This window comes from Ranitomeya imitator, chromosome 4, assembly GCF_032444005.1.
Source record: "Ranitomeya imitator isolate aRanImi1 chromosome 4, aRanImi1.pri, whole genome shotgun sequence".
NCBI classification, from domain to species: Eukaryota; Metazoa; Chordata; class Amphibia; order Anura; family Dendrobatidae; genus Ranitomeya; species Ranitomeya imitator.
The window spans coordinates 8,008,190-8,028,965 of NC_091285.1; the positions used below are offsets into that span (position 1 = coordinate 8,008,190).

Sequence of the window (20,776 nt, forward strand, 5' to 3'; positions counted from 1 at the left end):
AGACCTGAGTGGTCGGTGGAGATTACAGCGCGGAGTCCTGCCCTCCTGATCCGCCGCACACGGGATCGTCCTCCGGGAGAGGCCGCCGTCCCCCCGATACTCCGGGACGTGCTAACTACAGCGGAGTATCAGACAGTAATGAGGGACATTTCCCCCGTATAGCGCTGTATATTCCCTGTAATCCCCAAATACAGCTGTAAACCTTCCATGTAGAAATAAATACCTCTATATAGAAACGTGTCCTTGTAAACAGCTCTTTGTACCCCCATATAGTGCTGCATACTGTGATATAGCGGTATAGTGCAGTAAGTGTCCAGGGCTGGAATGTATATAGCGCGGTCTATATCCCATCCGTAGTTGCCCCCATATACCGCTGTATATCCGGACGCCCTTCTGCTTCAGCCGCTGATGGCTCATATTCGAGGTCACGGCTTTTTCTTAGAAGATGTGGGCGGCTCTGATAAGAGCCTTTGGGGTGAGGACAGAAGAGAACAATTAACCTCCGAAGCCGTAGAGAGTGCGGCCCTGGCGCTTCAGCGCGTACACCACGTCCATGGCGGTGACGGTCTTCCTCTTGGCGTGCTCGGTGTAGGTGACGGCGTCACGGATCACGTTCTCCAGGAAGACTTTCAGGACGCCGCGAGTCTCCTCATAGATGAGGCCGGAGATGCGCTTGACGCCTCCTCTGCGAGCGAGACGGCGGATGGCAGGCTTGGTGATGCCCTGGATGTTATCCCGGAGAACCTTCCTGTGCCGCTTGGCGCCGCCTTTCCCGAGACCTTTCCCTCCTTTACCGCGACCAGACATCTTCCAGCAGCCAGCAGAACACGATGACTGATCGGCGAAGTCCTCCTTTATATAGAAGGTGAGCGGACCGGAGCGAGAACCGCAGAGATGACGTATTTCCGGGGCGAGATTTCTAACAGCTAGCTCCTCCCTTCTTCTCTGATTGGCTGATCACAGAACAGTTGGTGATTTTGAATTTCCCGCTCATACTTCATAGTTTTCCCTCTTTTCTCTTTGTGTAACAGAAGAGACAACAAAACTCCTCATCCCGGAGCCGCTGCTGCTCAGAGACACAAATTATTGGATCCTCCATTGATGATCCTCCAATGTGAGATTCAGGCTGGAAATAAATCAGTCTCTGGGAGATCATCATTGGTCACACGCCTCCACCGATCTGGAGGAAAGGATGTAATATCCGAGAAGATTCAGCTCCTGCTCACTGTCCTGGAGCCCGGAGATCGGTACCTGGTTGTGTCACTGATGACCTTCCATCGGTACCTGGTTGTGTCACTGATGACCTTCCATCGGTACCTGGTTGTGTCACTGATGACCTTCCATCGGTACCTGGTTGTGTCACTGATGACCTTCCATCGGTACCTGGTTGTGTCACTGATGACCTTCCATCGGTACCTGGTTGTGTCACTGATGACCTTCCATCGGTACCTGGTTGTGTCACTGATGACCTTCCATCGGTACCTGGTTGTGTCACTGATGACCTTCCATCGGTACCTGGTTGTGTCACTGATGACCTTCCATCGGTACCTGGTTGTGTCACTGATGACCTTCCGTAAGGCGAAGCCACAGGGACAACCACTAATGACCGCAGAAAACAGGAGCAAAATCCGCCTGCCGGGAATGGACCTCAGTCACCGGACAGTAACGCTCCCGCCTCCTCCGGTCTGAACTGCCCCGATGTTTCTGGCCGCGGTTCCCTCCGCTCCTCGTCCTGCTCCTCATCACTGGTCTCATCTCCCGCATTGTCTGCTCTGTTGGGTATAAACCTGCGACTCCTCAGATTATTATTCTGCCTGAAGAGACCGGAGGAGCCTCCACAGCGGCCATTTACCAGCTGTTCATCAGTCATTAATCCGGCATCAGTCCTCGTCATACGGGGGTAATTCGGGGCAATTGTCTCCCAGGTGGCGCCGGATCTGTGGAGCTGCGGATGGGAGTAAGTGGAGGAGAAGACATCGGTCCCGGCAGAGAGAACATCAGGGGTCACAGGAAACACAACCGTCCTTTATTAGGCTAAAATGTCAGATAACCCAACAATCTGACTGCTATAATGTCATGTACCCCCATATAGTGCTTATACCCCCATATGCTGCCGTATACATCCCTGTAAGTGCTGTATTAATCCATATTGTTCTGTGAACCCCCCATATAGTTATACACGGCTGTATATGGCAAAACAGTGCTGTATTATCCCCATATGGTACCAAATACTCCTATTTAGTGCTGCATACTGCCATATTGTGCTGTATAGCTCTGAATATCATATCTATAGTGCTATATAGTGTCATAAGGGGCTGTACATATCAATCTATCATTGTGTATATTTATTGTTTATTGTGCTTATCTATATTTTCAGGTGTAAAGCGCCATAGAATAAATAGTGCAATATAAATGTATAATAAAATACAGCACCATATGGGGTGTGACTATGGGGGAATACTGTTCTATAGTGATATATGCACTATATAGCAGGACATATATGTAGGATATAAGCCCGCAGGGTCCTCGCCCCCCAGTACCAGTCTGTCATTGTTAGTTTACTGTAAGTGATATCTGTAACTTGTATGTATCCCCGTCTAATGTACAGCGCCATGGAATCAATGGCGCTATAGAAATAAAGGTATTCAGCAATATATGGGCATATAGCACAATATGGCAGTATACAGCAGTCTATAACACTATATAGGGGTATACAGAATATAGAGGGATATACAGCACCATATGGCAGTATACAGCAGTCTATAACACTATATAGGGGTATAAAGAAGATGGAGGGATATAAAGCACCATATGGCAGTATACAGCAGTCTATAACACTATATAGGGGTATACAGAATATAGAGGGATATACAGCACCATATGGCAGTATACAGCAGTCTATAACACTATATAGGGGTATACAGAAGATGGAGGGATATAAAGCACAATATGGCAGTATACAGCAGTCTATAACACTATATAGGGGTATACAGAATATGGAGGGATATAAAGCACAATATGGCAGTATACAGCAGTCTATAACACTATATAGGGGTATACAGAAGATGGAGGGATATAAAGCACCATATGGCAGTATACAGCAGTCTATAACACTATATAGGATGAGGCTGAAGTTGGTTTCTTATTCGTCAGTTTCTTATTCGGCATTTTTTACTTTTCTGTTTTTTATAGGTTTAACAACAAAAAATAATCATCACAATAATAAAACACAACGCAGCTAGATGCACTGATGTGAATACGATTAAAAAAGGCTAAAAAAACAATAAAACTGGCACAAAAATGGGCATCAAAGTGGGCACCAAAGAGCGCTGAAGAAAGGGTTAAATGCCTTTGCGCCACTTATCTTACACTGCAGACATATAGAACAGGGCGCCCCACATCAAAACCTGTTATTTCCAGCCTGGCCCAAATGGGTTCTGGGCATCAGAAATGGCATCAAAGTGGGCAGACAGTCAATTTTGGCCATTTGAATAAGTAACTGATGTTTTAAAGGGGTTAAATGCCTTTGGGCCACTGATCTGACATGTAAAATTCACAGACAGCGATGCCCTGCATCAAACCCAGGTCCCTCCAGCCTGGCCCAAATGGGTTCTAGGCACCAGAACTGGCATCAAAGTGGGCAAACAGCCTATTTTCACAGATTTGAATAAGTAACTGATGTTTTTAGGGGGTTAAATGCCTTTGGGCCACTGATCTGACACTTTAAATACACAGAAAGTGATGCCCTGCATCAAACCCAGGTCCATTCAGCCTGGCCCAAATGGGTTGTGGGCACCAGAACTGGCATCAAAGTGGGCAAACAGCCCATTTTCACAGATTTGAATAAGTAACTGATGTTTTTAAGGGGTTAAATGCCTTTGGGCCACTGATAAGACACTTAAAATACACAGAAAGTGATGCCCTGCATCAAACCCAGGTCCCTTCAGCCTGGCCCACATGGGTTCTGGGCACCAGAACTGGCATCAAAGTGGGCAAACAGCCAATTTTCACAGATTTGAATAAGTAACTGATGTTTTTAAGGGGTTAAATGCCTTTGGGCCACTGATACGACACTTAAAATTCACAGACAGTGATGCCCTGCATCAAACCCAGGTCCCATCAGCCTGGTCCAAATGGGTTCTGGGCATCAGAACTGGCATCAAAGTGGACAAACAGCCAATTTTCACAGATTTGAATAAGTAACTGATGTTTTAAAGGGGTTAAATGCATTTGGGCCACTGATTTAGATTTAGTCTTGCTTGATTCTTTAGTCAGTGCCAGTTGTCCATTGTTTTTGGAGGATTCACATCCCTGACTGGTCTCTCCTGTTTTGCTGTTCTTTTCATCAAAGATAAGTCCTGGCTTTGTTTTTGCTGTCCACATGCTGTGGGCCTTATAGTTCTGTGCATTTCCATGTTTTGTCTTGTCCAGCTTTGTCTGTGAAGGATTTTTTGCAGCCTAGCTATTTCTCTGGAGATGCAGATATACCCTCCATGTCTTTAGTCAGATGTGGAGATTTTGTATTTTCTGTGGTGGATATTTTCTAGTATTTTTATACTGACCGCATAGTACTCTGTTCTGTTCTTTCTTTTTAGCTAGTATGGCCTCCTATGCTAAATCCTGATTTCAGTCTGCGTATGTAATTTCCCTCTCCTCTCACAGTCAATATTTGTGGGGGGCTATCTATCCTTTGGGGATTTTCTCTGAGGCAAGATAGGTTTCCTGTTTCTGTCTTTAGGGGTATTTAGTCCTCCGGCTGTGTCGAGGGGTCTAGGGAGCGTTAGGTACATCCCACGGCTACATCTAGTTGCGGTGTTAGGTTCAGGGTCTGCGGTCATTACAGGGACCACCTTCTCCAGAGTCCGTCTCATGCTGCTCCTAGGCCACCAGATCACAACAGATCCCGCTGTGACATCGCTGGTCAGAGCTAGAAGGCCAGAACTTTATTTCGTCGCTGGACGCCGATCCAGCGATGTCTTTGCTGGTAACCAGGGTAAACATCGGGTTACTAAGTGCAGGGCCGCGCTTAGTAACCCGATATTTACCCTGGTTACCATTGTAAAAGTAAAAAAAAAAAAAAAACACTACATACTCACATTCCGGTGTCTGTCACGTCCCCCGGCGTCAGCTTCCTGCACTGACTGTGAGCGCCGGCTGTAAAGCAGAGCACAGCGGTGACGGTGACTTCTGAGCTTGTGACATCACTAAAGGGCTGGTTAATGATATGCACTGGTCGGACAGTTCTTTACATTATTCCAAGGTCTCAGACAAAGGCATTCCTGAGTGAGAGGGGAGGGACAACGAGTGGTTTTGCCGGATTGGTCACCTGCAGTTTAAAGCCACACCCTGCCCACCATTAGTATCCCAGTCTCTATCATAGGCTTTGTTTCGGGCAGGAGTGAAGCTGATAAAGTGATAAGGGGGGGGGGGGGGGGGGTGAGCAAGGGGTCGCAGCTGAATTGTGAGTGTGTGTGTGTAGTTCGCCATGTCCTTCTGAAACTACACTCACAACATGACATTTTTTGGCATTATCGTGACAGCAGCATAGGGCCATATAAATTCTTCAATGACGCTGGCAGGCTCGTCTTACATTATGGCTGTATAGAGGGGGAGGGAGAAAGAGTGGCTTAGAATTCCAGCCTGTGCTGGCAGGCAGAGGAAATTGCAGCTCAGAGCTCTGTATGTGTAATTGATAAGTGGTATCAGTGGCTCAAAGGCATTTAACCCCATCAAAACATCAGTTAGTTTATTCAAATCTGTGAAAATGGGCTGTTTGCCCACTTTGATGCCAGTTCTGGTGCCCAGAACCCAGTTGGGCCAGGCTGAAGGGACCTGGGTTTGGTGCAGGGCATCGCTGTCTGTGAATTGTAAGTGTCAGATCAGTGGCCCAAAGGCATTTAACCCTTTCCTCAGCGCTCTTTGATGCCCACTTTTGTGCCAGTTTTATTGTTTTTGTAGCCGTTTTTAAGTGTATTCACATCAGGGCTCCTCACTGCGTTGTCTTTTATTATTGTGATGATCATTTTTTGTTGTTAAACCTATAAAAAAACAGAAAAGAAAAAAAGGCCGAATAAGAAACCAACTTCAGCCTCGTCGTCTGCTCCTCCTGTAATGAGGGGATTTCCCGGCAGTTTTCTGTCTCCATTCTTTCTCAAGGCTTCTCCAAGATGGCCGCCTGTAGTTACACACTGGGCTCCATAAAAGTGGCCTCCGCCTATCACAGAACGCATGCGCACACTTTCCTGCCCGCCCATCTCTGGATAGCCACTGCCCCTTATGAGCGCATGCGCACGGGGATGTAGGACGCTGTGACGTGACGTGGGCGGCCGTTGCCGGTTTTGCCGCTTTATTCCTTTTGCCCAGATCCTCGGTAAGAGCCGCCGTCCCGGAGGGTGAGTGTGACCGTAGTGGCGGGTGCTGGGACATTTCTGCCATTACCGCCCTCCCTACAGCGCTGCTCGGCCGTATAGCGGGGGAGGGGTGATTTCAGGCTCCGGCAATAATCCGGATTATACCGGAGTGAGACGCGGCTCGTCCTGATCACTGCGGCGGCCACGCCCTCTCCTAGCTCCGCCCACAGTGATGCCGGCCCAGGGAGGAGCCGCCCATGCGGAGCGGTGATCGGCGGAGGTGAGGAGCTCAGTGATTGGCTGCAGCGGTCACCTGTGCTCGCCGACGTCTCCTCACTGTGGACGGGCGATTGGAGCTTTATAATGGTTCTTTTTAAAGGGACTCTGTCACCTGAATCTGGCGGCCATGTAACTGCCCTGTGTCCGCTGCGGTGGGCGGCGTTCCCTCTTCTCTCATGCAGCCCCTCCTTTCCCGCCGGCCGCAATATTGTCTTGAATTTCAGTAGGTTTCCTCCGTAGTTCACACGTGCGCAATGCAATCTTGTCTCGTGCACGCGCAGTATTACCAATAAGTATTACTGCGCATGCGCCGACGCACCATGTCCTGGACCACCGCGAAAGACTCCCGGGGTATAGTGTGCAAGCCGCCAAATTCAGGTCACAGAGTCCCTTTCCCGTTAATGCTGCTGTTATCGCCACCGTCCCTTTATCGCCACCATCCCTTCCCATTATCGCCACCATCCCTTCCCATTATCGCCGCCTTCCTGTTATCGCCACCATCCCTTCCCATTATCGCCGCCTTCCTGTTATCGCCACCATCCCTTCCCATTATCGCCGCCGTCCCGTTATCGCCACCATCCCTTCCCATTATCGCCGCCGTCCCGTTATCGCCACCATCCCTTCCCATTATCGCCGCCGTCCCGTTATCGCCACCATCCCTTCCCATTATCGCCGCCGTCCCGTTATCGCCACCGTCCCGTTATCGCCACCATCCCTTCCCATTATTGCCGCCGTCCCGTTATCGCCACCATCCCTTCCCATTATTGCCGCCGTCCCGTTATCGCCACCATCCCTTCCCATTATTGCCGCCGTCCCGTTATCGCCACCATCCCTTCCCATTATTGCCGCCGTCCCGTTATCGCCGCCGTCCCGTTATCGCCGCCGTCCCGTTATCGCCACCATCCCTTCCCATTATTGCCGCCGTCCCGTTATCGCCACCATCCCTTCCCATTATTGCCGCCGTCCCGTTATCGCCACCATCCCTTCCCATTATCGCCGCCGTCCCGTTATCGCCACCATCCCTTCCCATTATTGCCGCCGTCCCGTTATCGCCACCATCCCTTCCCATTATTGCCGCCGTCCCGTTATCGCCACCATCCCTTCCCATTATCGCCACCATCCCTTCCCATTATCGCCGCCGTCCCGTTATCGCCACCATCCCTTCCCATTATCGCCGCCGTCCCGTTATCGCCACCATCCCTTCCCATTATTGCCGCCGTCCCGTTATCGCCACCGTCCCGTTATCGCCACCATCCCTTCCCATTATTGCCGCCGTCCCGTTATCGCCGCCGTCCCGTTATCGCCACCATCCCTTCCCATTATTGCCGCCGTCCCGTTATCGCCACCATCCCTTCCCATTATTGCCGCCGTCCCGTTATCGCCGCCGTCCCGTTATCGCCACCATCCCGTCCCATTATTGCCGCCGTCCCGTTATCGCCACCGTCCCGTTATCGCCACCATCCCTTCCCATTATTGCCGCCGTCCCGTTATCGCCACCGTCCCGTTATCGCCACCATCCCTTCCCATTATTGCCGCCGTCCCGTTATCGCCGCCTTCCCGTTATCGCCACCATCCCTTCCCATTATCGCCGCCTTCCCGTTATCGCCACCATCCCTTCCCATTATCGCCGCCGTCCCGTTATCGCCACCATCCCTTCCCATTATCGCCGCCGTCCCGTTATCGCCACCATCCCTTCCCATTATCGCCGCCGTCCCGTTATCGCCACCATCCCTTCCCATTATCGCCGCCTTCCCGTTATCGCCACCATCCCTTCCCATTATCGCCGCCGTCCCATTATCGCCGCCGTCCCGTTATCGCCACCATCCCTTCCCATTATTGCCGCCGTCCCGTTATCGCCACCGTCCCGTTATCGCCACCATCCCTTCCCATTATTGCCGCCGTCCCGTTATCGCCGCCGTCCCGTTATCGCCACCATCCCGTCCCATTATTGCCGCCGTCCCGTTATCGCCGCCGTCCCGTTATCGCCACCATCCCTTCCCATTATTGCCGCCGTCCCGTTATCGCCACCATCCCGTCCCATTATTGCCGCCGTCCCGTTATCGCCGCCGTCCCGTTATCGCCACCATCCCTTCCCATTATTGCCGCCGTCCCGTTATCGCCACCATCCCTTCCCATTATTGCCGCCGTCCCGTTATCGCCGCCGTCCCGTTATCGCCACCATCCCTTCCCATTATTGCCGCCGTCCCGTTATCGCCACCGTCCCGTTATCGCCACCATCCCTTCCCATTATTGCCGCCGTCCCGTTATCGCCACCGTCCCGTTATCGCCACCATCCCTTCCCATTATTGCCGCCGTCCCGTTATCGCTGCCTTCCCGTTATCGCCACCATCCCTTCCCATTATCGCCGCCGTCCCGTTATCGCCGCCGTCCCGTTATCGCCACCATCCCTTCCCATTATTGCCGCCGTCCCGTTATCGCCGCCGTCCCGTTATCGCCACCATCCCTTCCCATTATTGCCGCCGTCCCGTTATCGCCACCATCCCTTCCCATTATCGCCACCGTCCCTTCCCGTTATCGTCCCTTCCCATTATCGCCACCGTCCCTTCCCGTTATCGTCCCTTCCCGTTATCGCCACCGTCCCGTTATCGCCACCGTCCCGATACTACCTCTGTCCTTTCCCGTTATCGCCGCCATCCTATAATTGCCACCATCCCTTCCCATTATCGCCGCCGTCCCGTTATTGCCACCGTCCCGTTTTCGCCGCCGGCCCTTCCCGTTATCGCCACCGTCCCTTCCCGTTATCGCCACCGTCCCGTTATTGCCACCGTCCCTTTATCACTGCCTTCCCTTTATTGCCAATGTTCCTTCCCGTTATCACGGCCGTCCTGTTGTCGCCGCCGTCCCTTCCCGTTATCGCCACCGTCCCGTTATTGCCGCCGTCCCTTCCCATTATCGCCGCCGTCCCTTCCCATTATCGCCGCTGTCCCGTTATTGCGGTGTTTCCCATCTTGTTCCTGTATGTTGGTTCTTTGCCCACAATCATGTCTTTGCTTTGCAGGATGGCGCTGTGACGTCCGGCCCGCCGCTCCTGGCACCTGCAGATGAAGATCGGCATCGAGGGTCCCGTCCACAAAGTGACGTCTGACTTGGATGCGGAGGCTCCTTCATTCGTAGACGCTGGCGGATCATGCAGAACTGAAGCTCCGCCCACTTGTACGTTGAGCATGTGACCTGCTGTACTTAGGATGGCGCCGGTGTGACCGAGTCCAGCCATGAACCTTCTGCGGCTGCTGTGCCGCCATAAGACGGCGCTGGGTTTCGCCGCCTTGTTTTGTTTCGCCATCGTACTCCTGTACCTCGCTAAGTGTACGTCCGAGAGCCTGAGACCTCCGCAGAGTCTCCCGCAGCAGCAGGGACCCCCTTTCCGCCATCATGTACCCCAAGTTTTGGAGAAGAGCGTCTCCACGTTCCTGGCGGTCCTAATCGCCAGCGGGCCCAAGTACACGGAGCGGCGCAGCATCATCCGCAGCACCTGGCTGTCCGCGGCCTCTTCGCACCGGGGGGCGCTGTGGTGCCGCTTCGTTATCGGGAGCGCGGGGCTCAGTGAGGAAGAGGCGGCTTCGGTGGAGATGGAGCAGCGGAGATACGGCGACCTGCTGCTCCTCCCCGACCTCCGGGACTCGTACGAGAACCTGACCGCCAAGCTGCTGCTCATGTACTCGTGGCTGGACCGCCACGTGGACTACAAGTTCGTGATGAAGGCCGATGACGACACCTTCGCCCGTCTGGACGTCCTGCTGGAGGAGCTGAAGGCTCAGGAGCCCCGGCGCTATTACTGGGGCTTCTTCTCGGGCCGCGGCCGGGTCAAGTCTCTGGGGAAATGGAGGGAAAGCTCCTGGGTGCTCTGCGACTACTACCTGCCCTACGCCCTGGGCGGAGGCTACGTCCTCTCCTGGGACCTGGTCCGATACCTGAGCCTCACCAAGGACTACCTGGCGCACTGGCAGAGCGAGGACGTGTCTCTGGGGGCCTGGCTGGCCCCGCTGGACGTCAGGAGGGTCCACGACCCCCGGTTTGATACTGAGTACAAGTCCAGGGGCTGCAATAATAAGTATGTGGTCACCCACAAGCAGAGCATCGAGGACATGCTGGAGAAGCACCAGAGCCTGGCCGCCGACGGGAGGCTGTGCCGCCAGGAGCTCAAGCTGCGGCTGTCCTACATCTACGACTGGGGCGTGCCGCCATCACAGTGCTGCCAGAGGAAGGACGGCATCCCGTGAGCCCCCGCTGGAAGTGGACGGCCCCCTTTACATAAGATGAGGGTCCCGGAGGAGGTCTTCCAGGATCCTCCTTTGTGGAAATGTCCGAGCCAAGGTCTCCCATAGTCTGTATATACAGAGTGACTGCCGCTGTGTCCCACATTGAGCCTGTCTCTGCCGTCGTCGCGCATGCTCAGAGCTCGGGAGAGCGCTCACACTGTGGGGAGGTACAAGCTGCTGTTTGGGGGGTTAAGGCCACATTTCTCCCCATAAAATAGAACGTCATAGACCTCGAGTGTTACCCTGAAAACGTCAGCTCCTGCAAAACCATAAAAGTCCCATTGGCTGGAGGCGGTGCCCTGACGGGGTTAGTCGGCATCACTCGGGAGCTCGCTGACCGTCTCCTTTCCTCCCTCGTGTTTTACTGTGTGATGAAATAAAGAGTTCAGTGTAAATAGAAAAGTTCTCGTTGTGATGTCCTCGTCCTTCTCCCCACAGTCGCCCCCGACACCTTAACATATAACTATGTGATGGGGGACATAAGTGGGTGTGGCTACCTTGTCCTCGCCCCTGAGGAACAACAAGCTGGAGTCCGGAGACATTGTACCTGAGTATACGCCTTATGTTCCCCTCTCGAGGTCCTTCTCTGGGGGATGAGCGGCGCTTCTGTGCGATGGGAAGGACAAGAAGCCGTGCAGAGCTCCATCTGTCCAGGGTGAGGAGCATGTGCCGATATTACCCAGCGGCCCCGGGGGCAAAATACAATGAGCGTCCAATCATCAGGATACAGGGGGGCCATGCCATCATAGTATTATAGGGTGTCGCGGGGTCCTTTTCCGGTACCACACAATCAACAGAGCCAGCGAAGAGCGAACAATCCCAAGACCTTTATTTAGGCAAAAATATGAAAGGTCCATAAACGATCCACTACACAAAGGATAAAATAGTCCAGAACACGAATGCAGTTCAGTAACAGGATACAAGTCCAACAATCCAGCAGACAGAGGATAAAAATAGTCCATATATTCTTCTTTCTCTCTGAGATGCTGTGAACACATCATCATTCCACACAGGACTGATCTGTGTCTCTCCTCCCTGATATTTATATGTCTCCCTCCTCATTCACAGGTCTCAGGGGCTCATTGTTTCTACAAGCTAGGTCAACATGTCATTAGCAAACAATACAGTGCTGTGGGGGCTGATATCAGATGGCAGCAACAGCCAGTCATCAATTAGCAAATAACTCCTACAAGAGCACACCATGAGGCTGTGTGCACACGTTGCTGATTTTTATAAAACCGCAAAAAAACAGCATACATTATGCATCCCATCATTTAGAATGAATTCCGCAATTTTTGTGCACATGATGCATTTTTTTCCACGAAAAAAACGTATCGCGGTAAAAAACGCAGCATGTTCATTAATTTTGCAGATTTCCCACTAATGCACTGGGAAAAATCCGCAAAAAAAAAAACACCAAAAACGCGCAAAAAAACGCATGCAGATTTCTTGCAGAAAATTTCAGATTTTTCTCAGGAAATTTCTGCAAGAAATCCTGAACGTGTGCACATAGCCTGAAAATAAGTAAAATAGAAATATACACAAAACTGATACCCACATAGCACATCACAGGCAGTGACATTATAGTGTTATTATAGGGGGCAGTGACATTATAGTGTTATTATAGGGGGCAGTGACATTATAGTATTATAGGGGGCAGTGACATTATAGCGTCATTATAGAGGGCAATGATATAGGGGGCTCTGACATTATAGCGTTATTATAGGGGGCAGTGACATTATAGTGTTATAGGGGGCAGTGACCTTATAGTGTTATTATAGGGGGCAGTGACATTATAGCGTCATTATAGGGGGCAATGACATTATAGTGTTATAGGGGGCAGTGACCTTATAGTGTTATTATAGGGGGCAGTGACATAGCGTTATAGGGGCAGTGACATTATAGCGTTATAGGGGGCAGTGACATTATAGCGTCATTATAGGGGGCAATGATATAGGGGGCAGTGACATTATAGTGTTATTATAGGGGGCAGTGACATTATAGTGTTATAGGGGGCAGTGACATTATAGTGTTATTATAGGGGGCAGTGACATTATAGCGTTATTATAGGGGGCAGTGACATAGCGTTATAGGGGGCAGTGACATTATAGCGTTATAGGGGGCAGTCACATTATAGCGTTATAGGGGGCAGTGACCTTATAGTGTTATTATAGGGGGCAGTGACATTATAGTGTTATTATAGGGGGCAGTGACATTATAGTGTTATAGGGGGCAGTGACATTATAGCGTTATTATAGGGGGCAGTGACATTATAGGGTTATTATAGGGGTAGTGACATTATAGCGTTATAGGGGGCAGTGACATTATAGTGTTATTATAGGGGGCAGTGACATAGCGTTATTATAGGGGGCAGTGACATTATAGTGTTATTATGGGGGCAGTGACATAGTGTTATTATAGGGGGCAGTGACATTATAGTGTTATTATAGGGGGCAGTGACAGTGTTATTATAGGGGGTAGTGATATTATAGTGTTATTATAGGGGGCAGTGACATTATAGCGTTATTATAGGGAGCAGTGACATTATAGCGTTATTATAGGGGGCAGTGACATTATAGCGTTATTATAGGGGGCAGTGACATTATAGCGTTATTATAGGGGGCAGTGACATTATAGCGTTATTATAGGGGGCAGTGACATTATAGCGTTATTATAGGGGGCAGTGACATTATAGCGTTATTATAGGGGGCAGTGACATTATAGCGTTATTATAGGGGGCAGTGACATTATAGTGTTATTATAGGGGGCAGTGTCATTATAGCGTTATTATAGGGGGCAGTGACATTATAGCGTTATTATAGGGGGCAGTGACATTATAGCGTTATTATAGGGAGCAGTGACATTATAGCGTTATTATAGGGGGCAGTGACATTATAGCGTTATTATAGGGGGCAGTGACATTATAGCGTTATTATAGGGGGCAGTGACATTATAGCGTTATTATAGGGGGCAGTGACATTATAGTGTTATTATAGGGGGCAGTGTCATTATAGCGTTATTATAGGGGGCAGTGACATTATAGCGTTATTATAGGGGGCAGTGACATTATAGCGTTATTATAGGGGGCAGTGACATTATAGCGTTATTATAGGGGGCAGTGACATTATAGTGTTATTATAGGGGGCAGTGACATTATAGGGTTATTATAGGGGCAGTGACATTATAGCGTTATTATAGGGGGCAGTGACATTATAGTGTTATTATAGGGGGCAGTGACCTTATAGTGTTATAGGGGGCAGTGACATTATAGGGTTATTATAGGGGCAGTGACATTATAGCGTTATTATAGGGGGCAGTGACATAGTGTTATAGGGGGCAGTGATATTATAGCGTTATTATAGGGGGCAGTGACATTATAGTGTTATTATAGGGGGCAGTGATATTATAGCGTTATTATAGGGGGCAGTGACATTATAGTGTTATTATAGGGGGCAGTGACATTATAGTGTTATAGGGGGCAGTGACATTATAGCGTTATTATAGGGGGCAGTGACATTATAGGGTTATTATAGGGGTAGTGACATTATAGCGTTATAGGGGGCAGTGACATTATAGTGTTATTATAGGGGGCAGTGACATAGCGTTATTATAGGGGGCAGTGACATTATAGTGTTATTATGGGGGCAGTGACATTATAGTGTTATTATAGGGGGCAGTGACATTATAGTGTTATTATAGGGGGCAGTGACAGTGTTATTATAGGGGGTAGTGATATTATAGTGTTATTATAGGGGGCAGTGACATTATAGCGTTATTATAGGGAGCAGTGACATTATAGCGTTATTATAGGGGGCAGTGACATTATAGCGTTATTATAGGGGGCAGTGACATTATAGCGTTATTATAGGGGGCAGTGACATTATAGCGTTATTATAGGGGGCAGTGACATTATAGTGTTATTATAGGGGGCAGTGACATTATAGGGTTATTATAGGGGCAGTGACATTATAGCGTTATTATAGGGGGCAGTGACATTATAGTGTTATTATAGGGGGCAGTGACCTTATAGTGTTATAGGGGGCAGTGACATTATAGGGTTATTATAGGGGCAGTGACATTATAGCGTTATTATAGGGGGCAGTGACATAGTGTTATAGGGGGCAGTGATATTATAGCGTTATTATAGGGGGCAGTGACATTATAGTGTTATTATAGGGGGCAGTGATATTATAGCGTTATTATAGGGGGCAGTGACATTATAGTGTTATTATAGGGGGCAGTGACATTATAGCGTTATTATAGGGGGCAATGATATAGGGGGCTGTGATATTATAGTGTTATTATAGGGGGCAGTGACATTATAGCGTTATTATAGGGGGCAGTGACATTATAGTGTTATAGGGGGCAGTGACATTATAGTGTTATAGGGGGCAGTGACATTATAGCGTTATTATAGGGGGCAGTGACATTATAGCGTTATTATAGGGGGCAGTGACATTATAGCGTTATTATAGGGGGCAGTGACATTATAGTGTTATAGGGGGCAGTGACATTATAGTGTTATTATAGGGGGCAGTGACATTATAGCGTTATTATAGGGGGCAGTGACATTATAGCGTTATTATAGGGGGCAGTGACATTATAGCGTTATTATAGGGGGCAGTGACATTATAGTGTTATTATAGGGGGCAGTGACATTATAGGGTTATTATAGGGGGCAGTGACAGTGTTATTATAGGGGGTAGTGACATTATAGCGTTATTATAGGGGGCAGTGACATTATAGCGTTATTATAGGGGGCAGTGACATTATAGCGTTATTATAGGGGGCAGTGACATTATAGTGTTATTATAGGGGGCAGTGACATTATAGGGTTATTATAGGGGGCAGTGACAGTGTTATTATAGGGGGTAGTGATATTATAGTGTTATTATAGGGGGCAGTGACATTATAGCGTTATTATAGGGGGCAGAGACATTATAGTGTTATTATAGGGGGCAGTGACATTATAGCGTTATTATAGGGGGCAGTGACATTATAGCGTTATTATAGGGGGCAGAGACATTATAGTGTTATTATAGGGGCAGTGACATTATAGTGTTATTATAGGGGGCAGTGACATTATAGCGTTATTATAGGGGGTAGTGATATTATAGTGTTATTATAGGGGGCAGTGACATTATAGTGTTATTATAGGGGGTAGTGATATTATAGTGTTATTATAGGGGGCAGTGACATTATAGCGTTATTATAGGGGGCAGTGACATTATAGCGTTATTATAGGGGGCAGTGACATTATAGTGTTATTATAGGGGGCAGTGATATTATAGTGTTATTATAGGGGGCAGTGACATTATAGTGTTATTATAGGGGGCAGTGATATTATAGTGTTATTATAGGGGGCAGTGACATTATAGCGTTATTATAGGGGGCAGTGACCTTATAGTGTTATTATAGGGGGCAGTGACATTATAGCGTTATTATAGGGGGCAGTGACGTTATAGCGTTATTATAGGGGGCAGTGACGTTATAGTGTTATTATAGGGGGCAGTGACATTATAGCGTTATTATAGGGGGCAGTGACATTATAGTGTTATTATAGGGGGCAGTGACATTATAGCGTTATTATAGGGGGCAGTGACATTATAGCGTTATTATAGGGGGCAGTGACATTATAGTGTTATTATAGGGGGCAGTGACATTATAGCGTTATTATAGGGGGCAGTGGCATTATAGTGTTATTATAGGGGGCAGTGACATTATAGCGTTATTATAGGGGGCAGTGACCTTATAGTGTTATTATAGGGGGCAGTGACATTATAGTGTTGTTATAGGGGGCAGTGACATTATAGCGTTATTATAGGGGGCAGTGACATTATAGTGTTATTATAGGGGCAGTGACATTATAGTGTTATTATAGGGGGCAGTGACATTATAGCGTTATTATAGGGGGCAGTGATATTATAGTGTTATTATAGGGGGCAGTGACATTATAGTGTTATTATAGGGGGCAGTGACATTATAGTGTTATTATAGGGGGCAGTGACATTATAGAGTTATTATAGGGGGCAGTGACCTTATAGTGTTATTATAGGGGGCAGTGACATTATAGTGTTATTATAGGGGGCAGTGACATTATAGCGTTATTATAGGGGGCAGTGACGTTATAGTGTTATTATAGGGGGCAGTGTCATTATAGCGTTATTATAGGGGGCAGTGACATTATAGTGTTATTATAGGGGGCAGTGACATTATAGCGTTATTATAGGGGGCAGTGACATTATAGTGTTATTATAGGGGGCAGTGACATTATAGTGTTATTATAGGGGGCAGTGACATTATAGCGTTATTATAGGGGGAAGTGGCATTATAGTGTTATTATAGGGGGCAGTGACATTATAGTGTTATTATAGGGGGCAGTGACATTATAGCGTTATTATAGGGGGCAGTGACCTTATAGTGTTATTATAGGGGGCAGTGACATTATAGTGTTATTATAGGGGGCAGTGACATTATAGCGTTATTATAGGGGGCAGTGACATTATAGTGTTATTATAGGGGGCAGTGACATTATAGTGTTATTATAGGGGGCAGTGACATTATAGTGTTATTATAGGGGGCAGTGACATTATAGTGTTATTATAGGGGGCAGTGACATTATAGCGTTATTATAGGGGGCAGTGACCTTATAGTGTTATTATAGGGGGCAGTGACATTATAGTATTATTATAGGGGGCAGTGACATTATAGCGTTATTATAGGGGGCAGTGACGTTATAGTGTTATTATAGGGGGCAGTGACATTATAGCGTTATTATAGGGGGCAGTGATATTATAGTGTTATTATAGGGGGCAGTGACATTATAGCGTTATTATAGGGGGCAGTGACCTTATAGTGATATTATAGGGGGCAGTGACATTATAGTGTTATTATAGGGGGCAGTGACCTTATAGTGTTATTATAGGGGGCAGTGACATTATAGTGTTATAGGGGGCAGTGATATTATAGCGTTATTATAGGGGGCAGTGACATTATAGTGTTATTATAGGGGCAGTGACATTATAGCGTTATTATAGGGGGCAGTGACATTATAGCGTTATTATAGGGGGCAGTGACATTATAGCGTTATTATAGGGGGCAGTGACATTATAGTGTTATAGGGGGCAGTGATATTATAGCGTTATTATAGGGGGCAGTGACATTATAGTGTTATTATAGGGGGCAGTGACATAGCGTTATTATAGGGGGCAGTGACATTATAGTGTTATTATAGGAGGCAGTGACATTATAGCGTTATTATAGGGGGCAGTGACATTATAGCGTTATTATAGGGGGCAATGATATAGGGGGCTGTGATATTATAGTGTTATTATAGGGGGCAGTGACATTATAGCGTTATTATAGGGGGCAGTGACATTATAGTGTTATTATAGGGGGCAGTGACATTATAGCGTTATTATAGGGGGCAGTGACATTATAGCGTTATTATAGGGGGCAGTGACATTATAGCGTTATTATAGGGGGCAGTGACATTATAGTGTTATTATAGGGGGCAGTGACATTATAGGGTTATTATAGGGGGCAGTGACAGTGTTATTATAGGGGGTAGTGACATTATAGCGTTATTATAGGGGGCAGTGACATTATAGCGTTATTATAGGGGGCAGTGACATTATAGCGTTATTATAGGGGGCAGTGACATTATAGTGTTATTATAGGGGGCAGTGACATTATAGGGTTATTATAGGGGGCAGTGACAGTGTTATTATAGGGGGTAGTGATATTATAGTGTTATTATAGGGGGCAGTGACATTATAGCGTTATTATAGGGGGCAGAGACATTATAGTGTTATTATAGGGGGCAGTGACATTATAGCGTTATTATAGGGGGCAGTGACATTATAGCGTTATTATTGGGGGCAGAGACATTATAGTGTTATTATAGGGGGCAGTGACATTATAGTGTTATTATAGGGGGCAGTGACATTATAGCGTTATTATAGGGGGTAGTGATATTATAGTGTTATTATAGGGGGCAGTGACATTATAGTGTTATTATAGGGGGCAGTGACATTATAGCGTTATTATAGGGGGCAGTGACGTTATAGTGTTATTATAGGGGGCAGTGTCATTATAGCGTTATTATAGGGGGCAGTGACATTATAGTGTTATTATAGGGGGCAGTGACATTATAGCGTTATTATAGGGGGCAGTGACATTATAGCGTTATTATAGGGGGCAGTGACAGTGTTATTATAAGGGGTAGTGATATTATAGTGTTATTATAGGGGGCAGTGACATTATAGTGTTATTATAGGGGCAGTGACATAATAGTGTTATTATAGGGGGCAGTGACATTATAGGGTTATTATAGGGGGCAGTGATATTATAGTGTTATTATAGGGGGCAGTGACATTATAGTGTTATTATAGGGGGTAGTGATATTATAGTGTTATTATAGGGGGCAGTGACGTTATAGCGTTATTATAGGGGCCAGTGACATTATAGTGTTATTATAGGGGGCAGTGACATTATAGTGTTATTATAGGGGGCAGTGACATTATAGTGTTATTATAGGGGGTAGTGATATTATAGTGTTATTATAGGGGGCAGTGACGTTATAGCGTTATTATAGGGGGCAGTGACATTATAGTGTTATTATAGGGGCAGTGACGTTATAGTGTTATTATAGGGGGCAGTGACATTATAGTGTTATTATAGGGGGCAGTGACATTATAGTGTTATTATAGGGGGTAGTGATATTATAGTGTCATTATAGGGGGCAGTGACGTTATAGCGTTATTATAGGGGGCAGTGACATTATAGTGTTATTATAGGGGGCAGTGACATTATAGTGTTATTATAGGGGGCAGTGACATTATTGTGTTATTATAGGGGGTAGTGATATTATAGTGTTATAATAGGGGGCAGTGATATTATAGTGTTATTATAGGGGGCAGTGACATTATAGTGTTATTATAGGGGGTAGTGATATTATAGTGTTATAATAGGGGGCAGTGATATTATAGCGTTATTATAGGGGGCAGTGACGTTATAGCGTTATTATAGGGGGCAGTGACATTATAGTGTTATTATAGGGGGCAGTGACATTATAGTGTTATTATAGGGGGCAGTGACATTATTGTGTTATTATAGGGGGTAGTGATATTATAGTGTTATAATAGGGGGCAGTGATATTATAGCGTTATTATAGGGGGCAGTGACGTTATAGCGTTATTATAGGGGGCAGTGACATTATAGTGTTATTATAGGGGGCAGTGACATTATAGTGTTATTATAGGGGGCAGTGACATTATAGTGTTATTATAGGGGGCAGTGACATTATAGTGTTATTATAGGGGGTAGTGATATTATAGTGTTATTATAGGGGGCAGTGACATTATAGTGTTATTATAGGGGGCAGTGACATTATAGTGTTATTATAGGGGGCAGTGACATTATAGTGTTATTATAGGGGGCAGTGACATTATAGTGTTATTATAGGGGGCAGTGGCATTATAGTGTTATTATAGGGGGCAGTGACATTATAGTGTTATTATAGGGGGCAGTGACATTATAGTGTTATTATAGGGGGCAGTGACATTATAGTGTTATTATAGGGGGCAGTGACATTATAGTGTTATTATAGGGGGCAGTGACATTATAGTGTTATTATAGGGGGCAGTGGCATTATAGTGTTATTATAGGGGGCAGTGACATTATAGTGTTATTATAGGGGGCAGTGACATTATAGTGTTATTATAGGGGGCAGTGACATTATAGTGTTATTATAGGGGCAGTGACGTTATAGTGTTATTATAGGGGGCAGTGACATTATACTGTTATTATAGGGGGCAGTGACATTATAGTGTTATTATAGGGGGCAGTGACATTATACTGTTATTA

The 20,776-nt window shown here is 47.1% G+C and overlaps 2 protein-coding genes across 3 annotated transcripts; one reads left to right on the forward strand and one right to left on the reverse strand.

Annotated features, from left to right (window-relative positions):
- Positions 1-448: 448 nt before the first annotated feature.
- Positions 449-808, reverse strand: LOC138674998 (histone H4). The gene has a single exon (XM_069762898.1). It carries the CDS (start codon positions 805-807, stop codon positions 496-498), a length of 312 nt encoding a protein of 103 aa, XP_069618999.1. The 5' UTR covers position 808; the 3' UTR covers positions 449-495.
- A 5,424-nt stretch (positions 809-6,232) lies between these two features.
- On the forward strand, positions 6,233-11,313 carry B3GALT6 (beta-1,3-galactosyltransferase 6). Of its 2 annotated transcripts, none has more exons than XM_069762877.1 (2): positions 6,233-6,370; positions 9,649-11,313. In XM_069762877.1, the coding sequence occupies exon 2, from the start codon at positions 9,863-9,865 to the stop codon at positions 10,868-10,870; it is 1,008 nt and encodes a 335-aa protein (XP_069618978.1). In that variant the 5' UTR covers positions 6,233-6,370; positions 9,649-9,862; the 3' UTR covers positions 10,871-11,313. The 2 variants fall into 2 exon arrangements, with proteins under 2 accessions (XP_069618978.1, XP_069618977.1); XM_069762876.1 differs by having other exon boundaries at positions 6,248-6,392.
- The last annotated feature ends 9,463 nt before the right edge of the window (positions 11,314-20,776 follow it).

Coding starts and splice junctions, on each gene's coding strand:
- LOC138674998 (XM_069762898.1), bottom strand. CDS start 807: ATGTCTGGTCGCGGTAAAGGAGGGAAAGGTCTCGGGAAAGGCGGCGCC.
- B3GALT6 (XM_069762877.1), top strand. CDS start 9,863: ATGAACCTTCTGCGGCTGCTGTGCCGCCATAAGACGGCGCTGGGTTTC.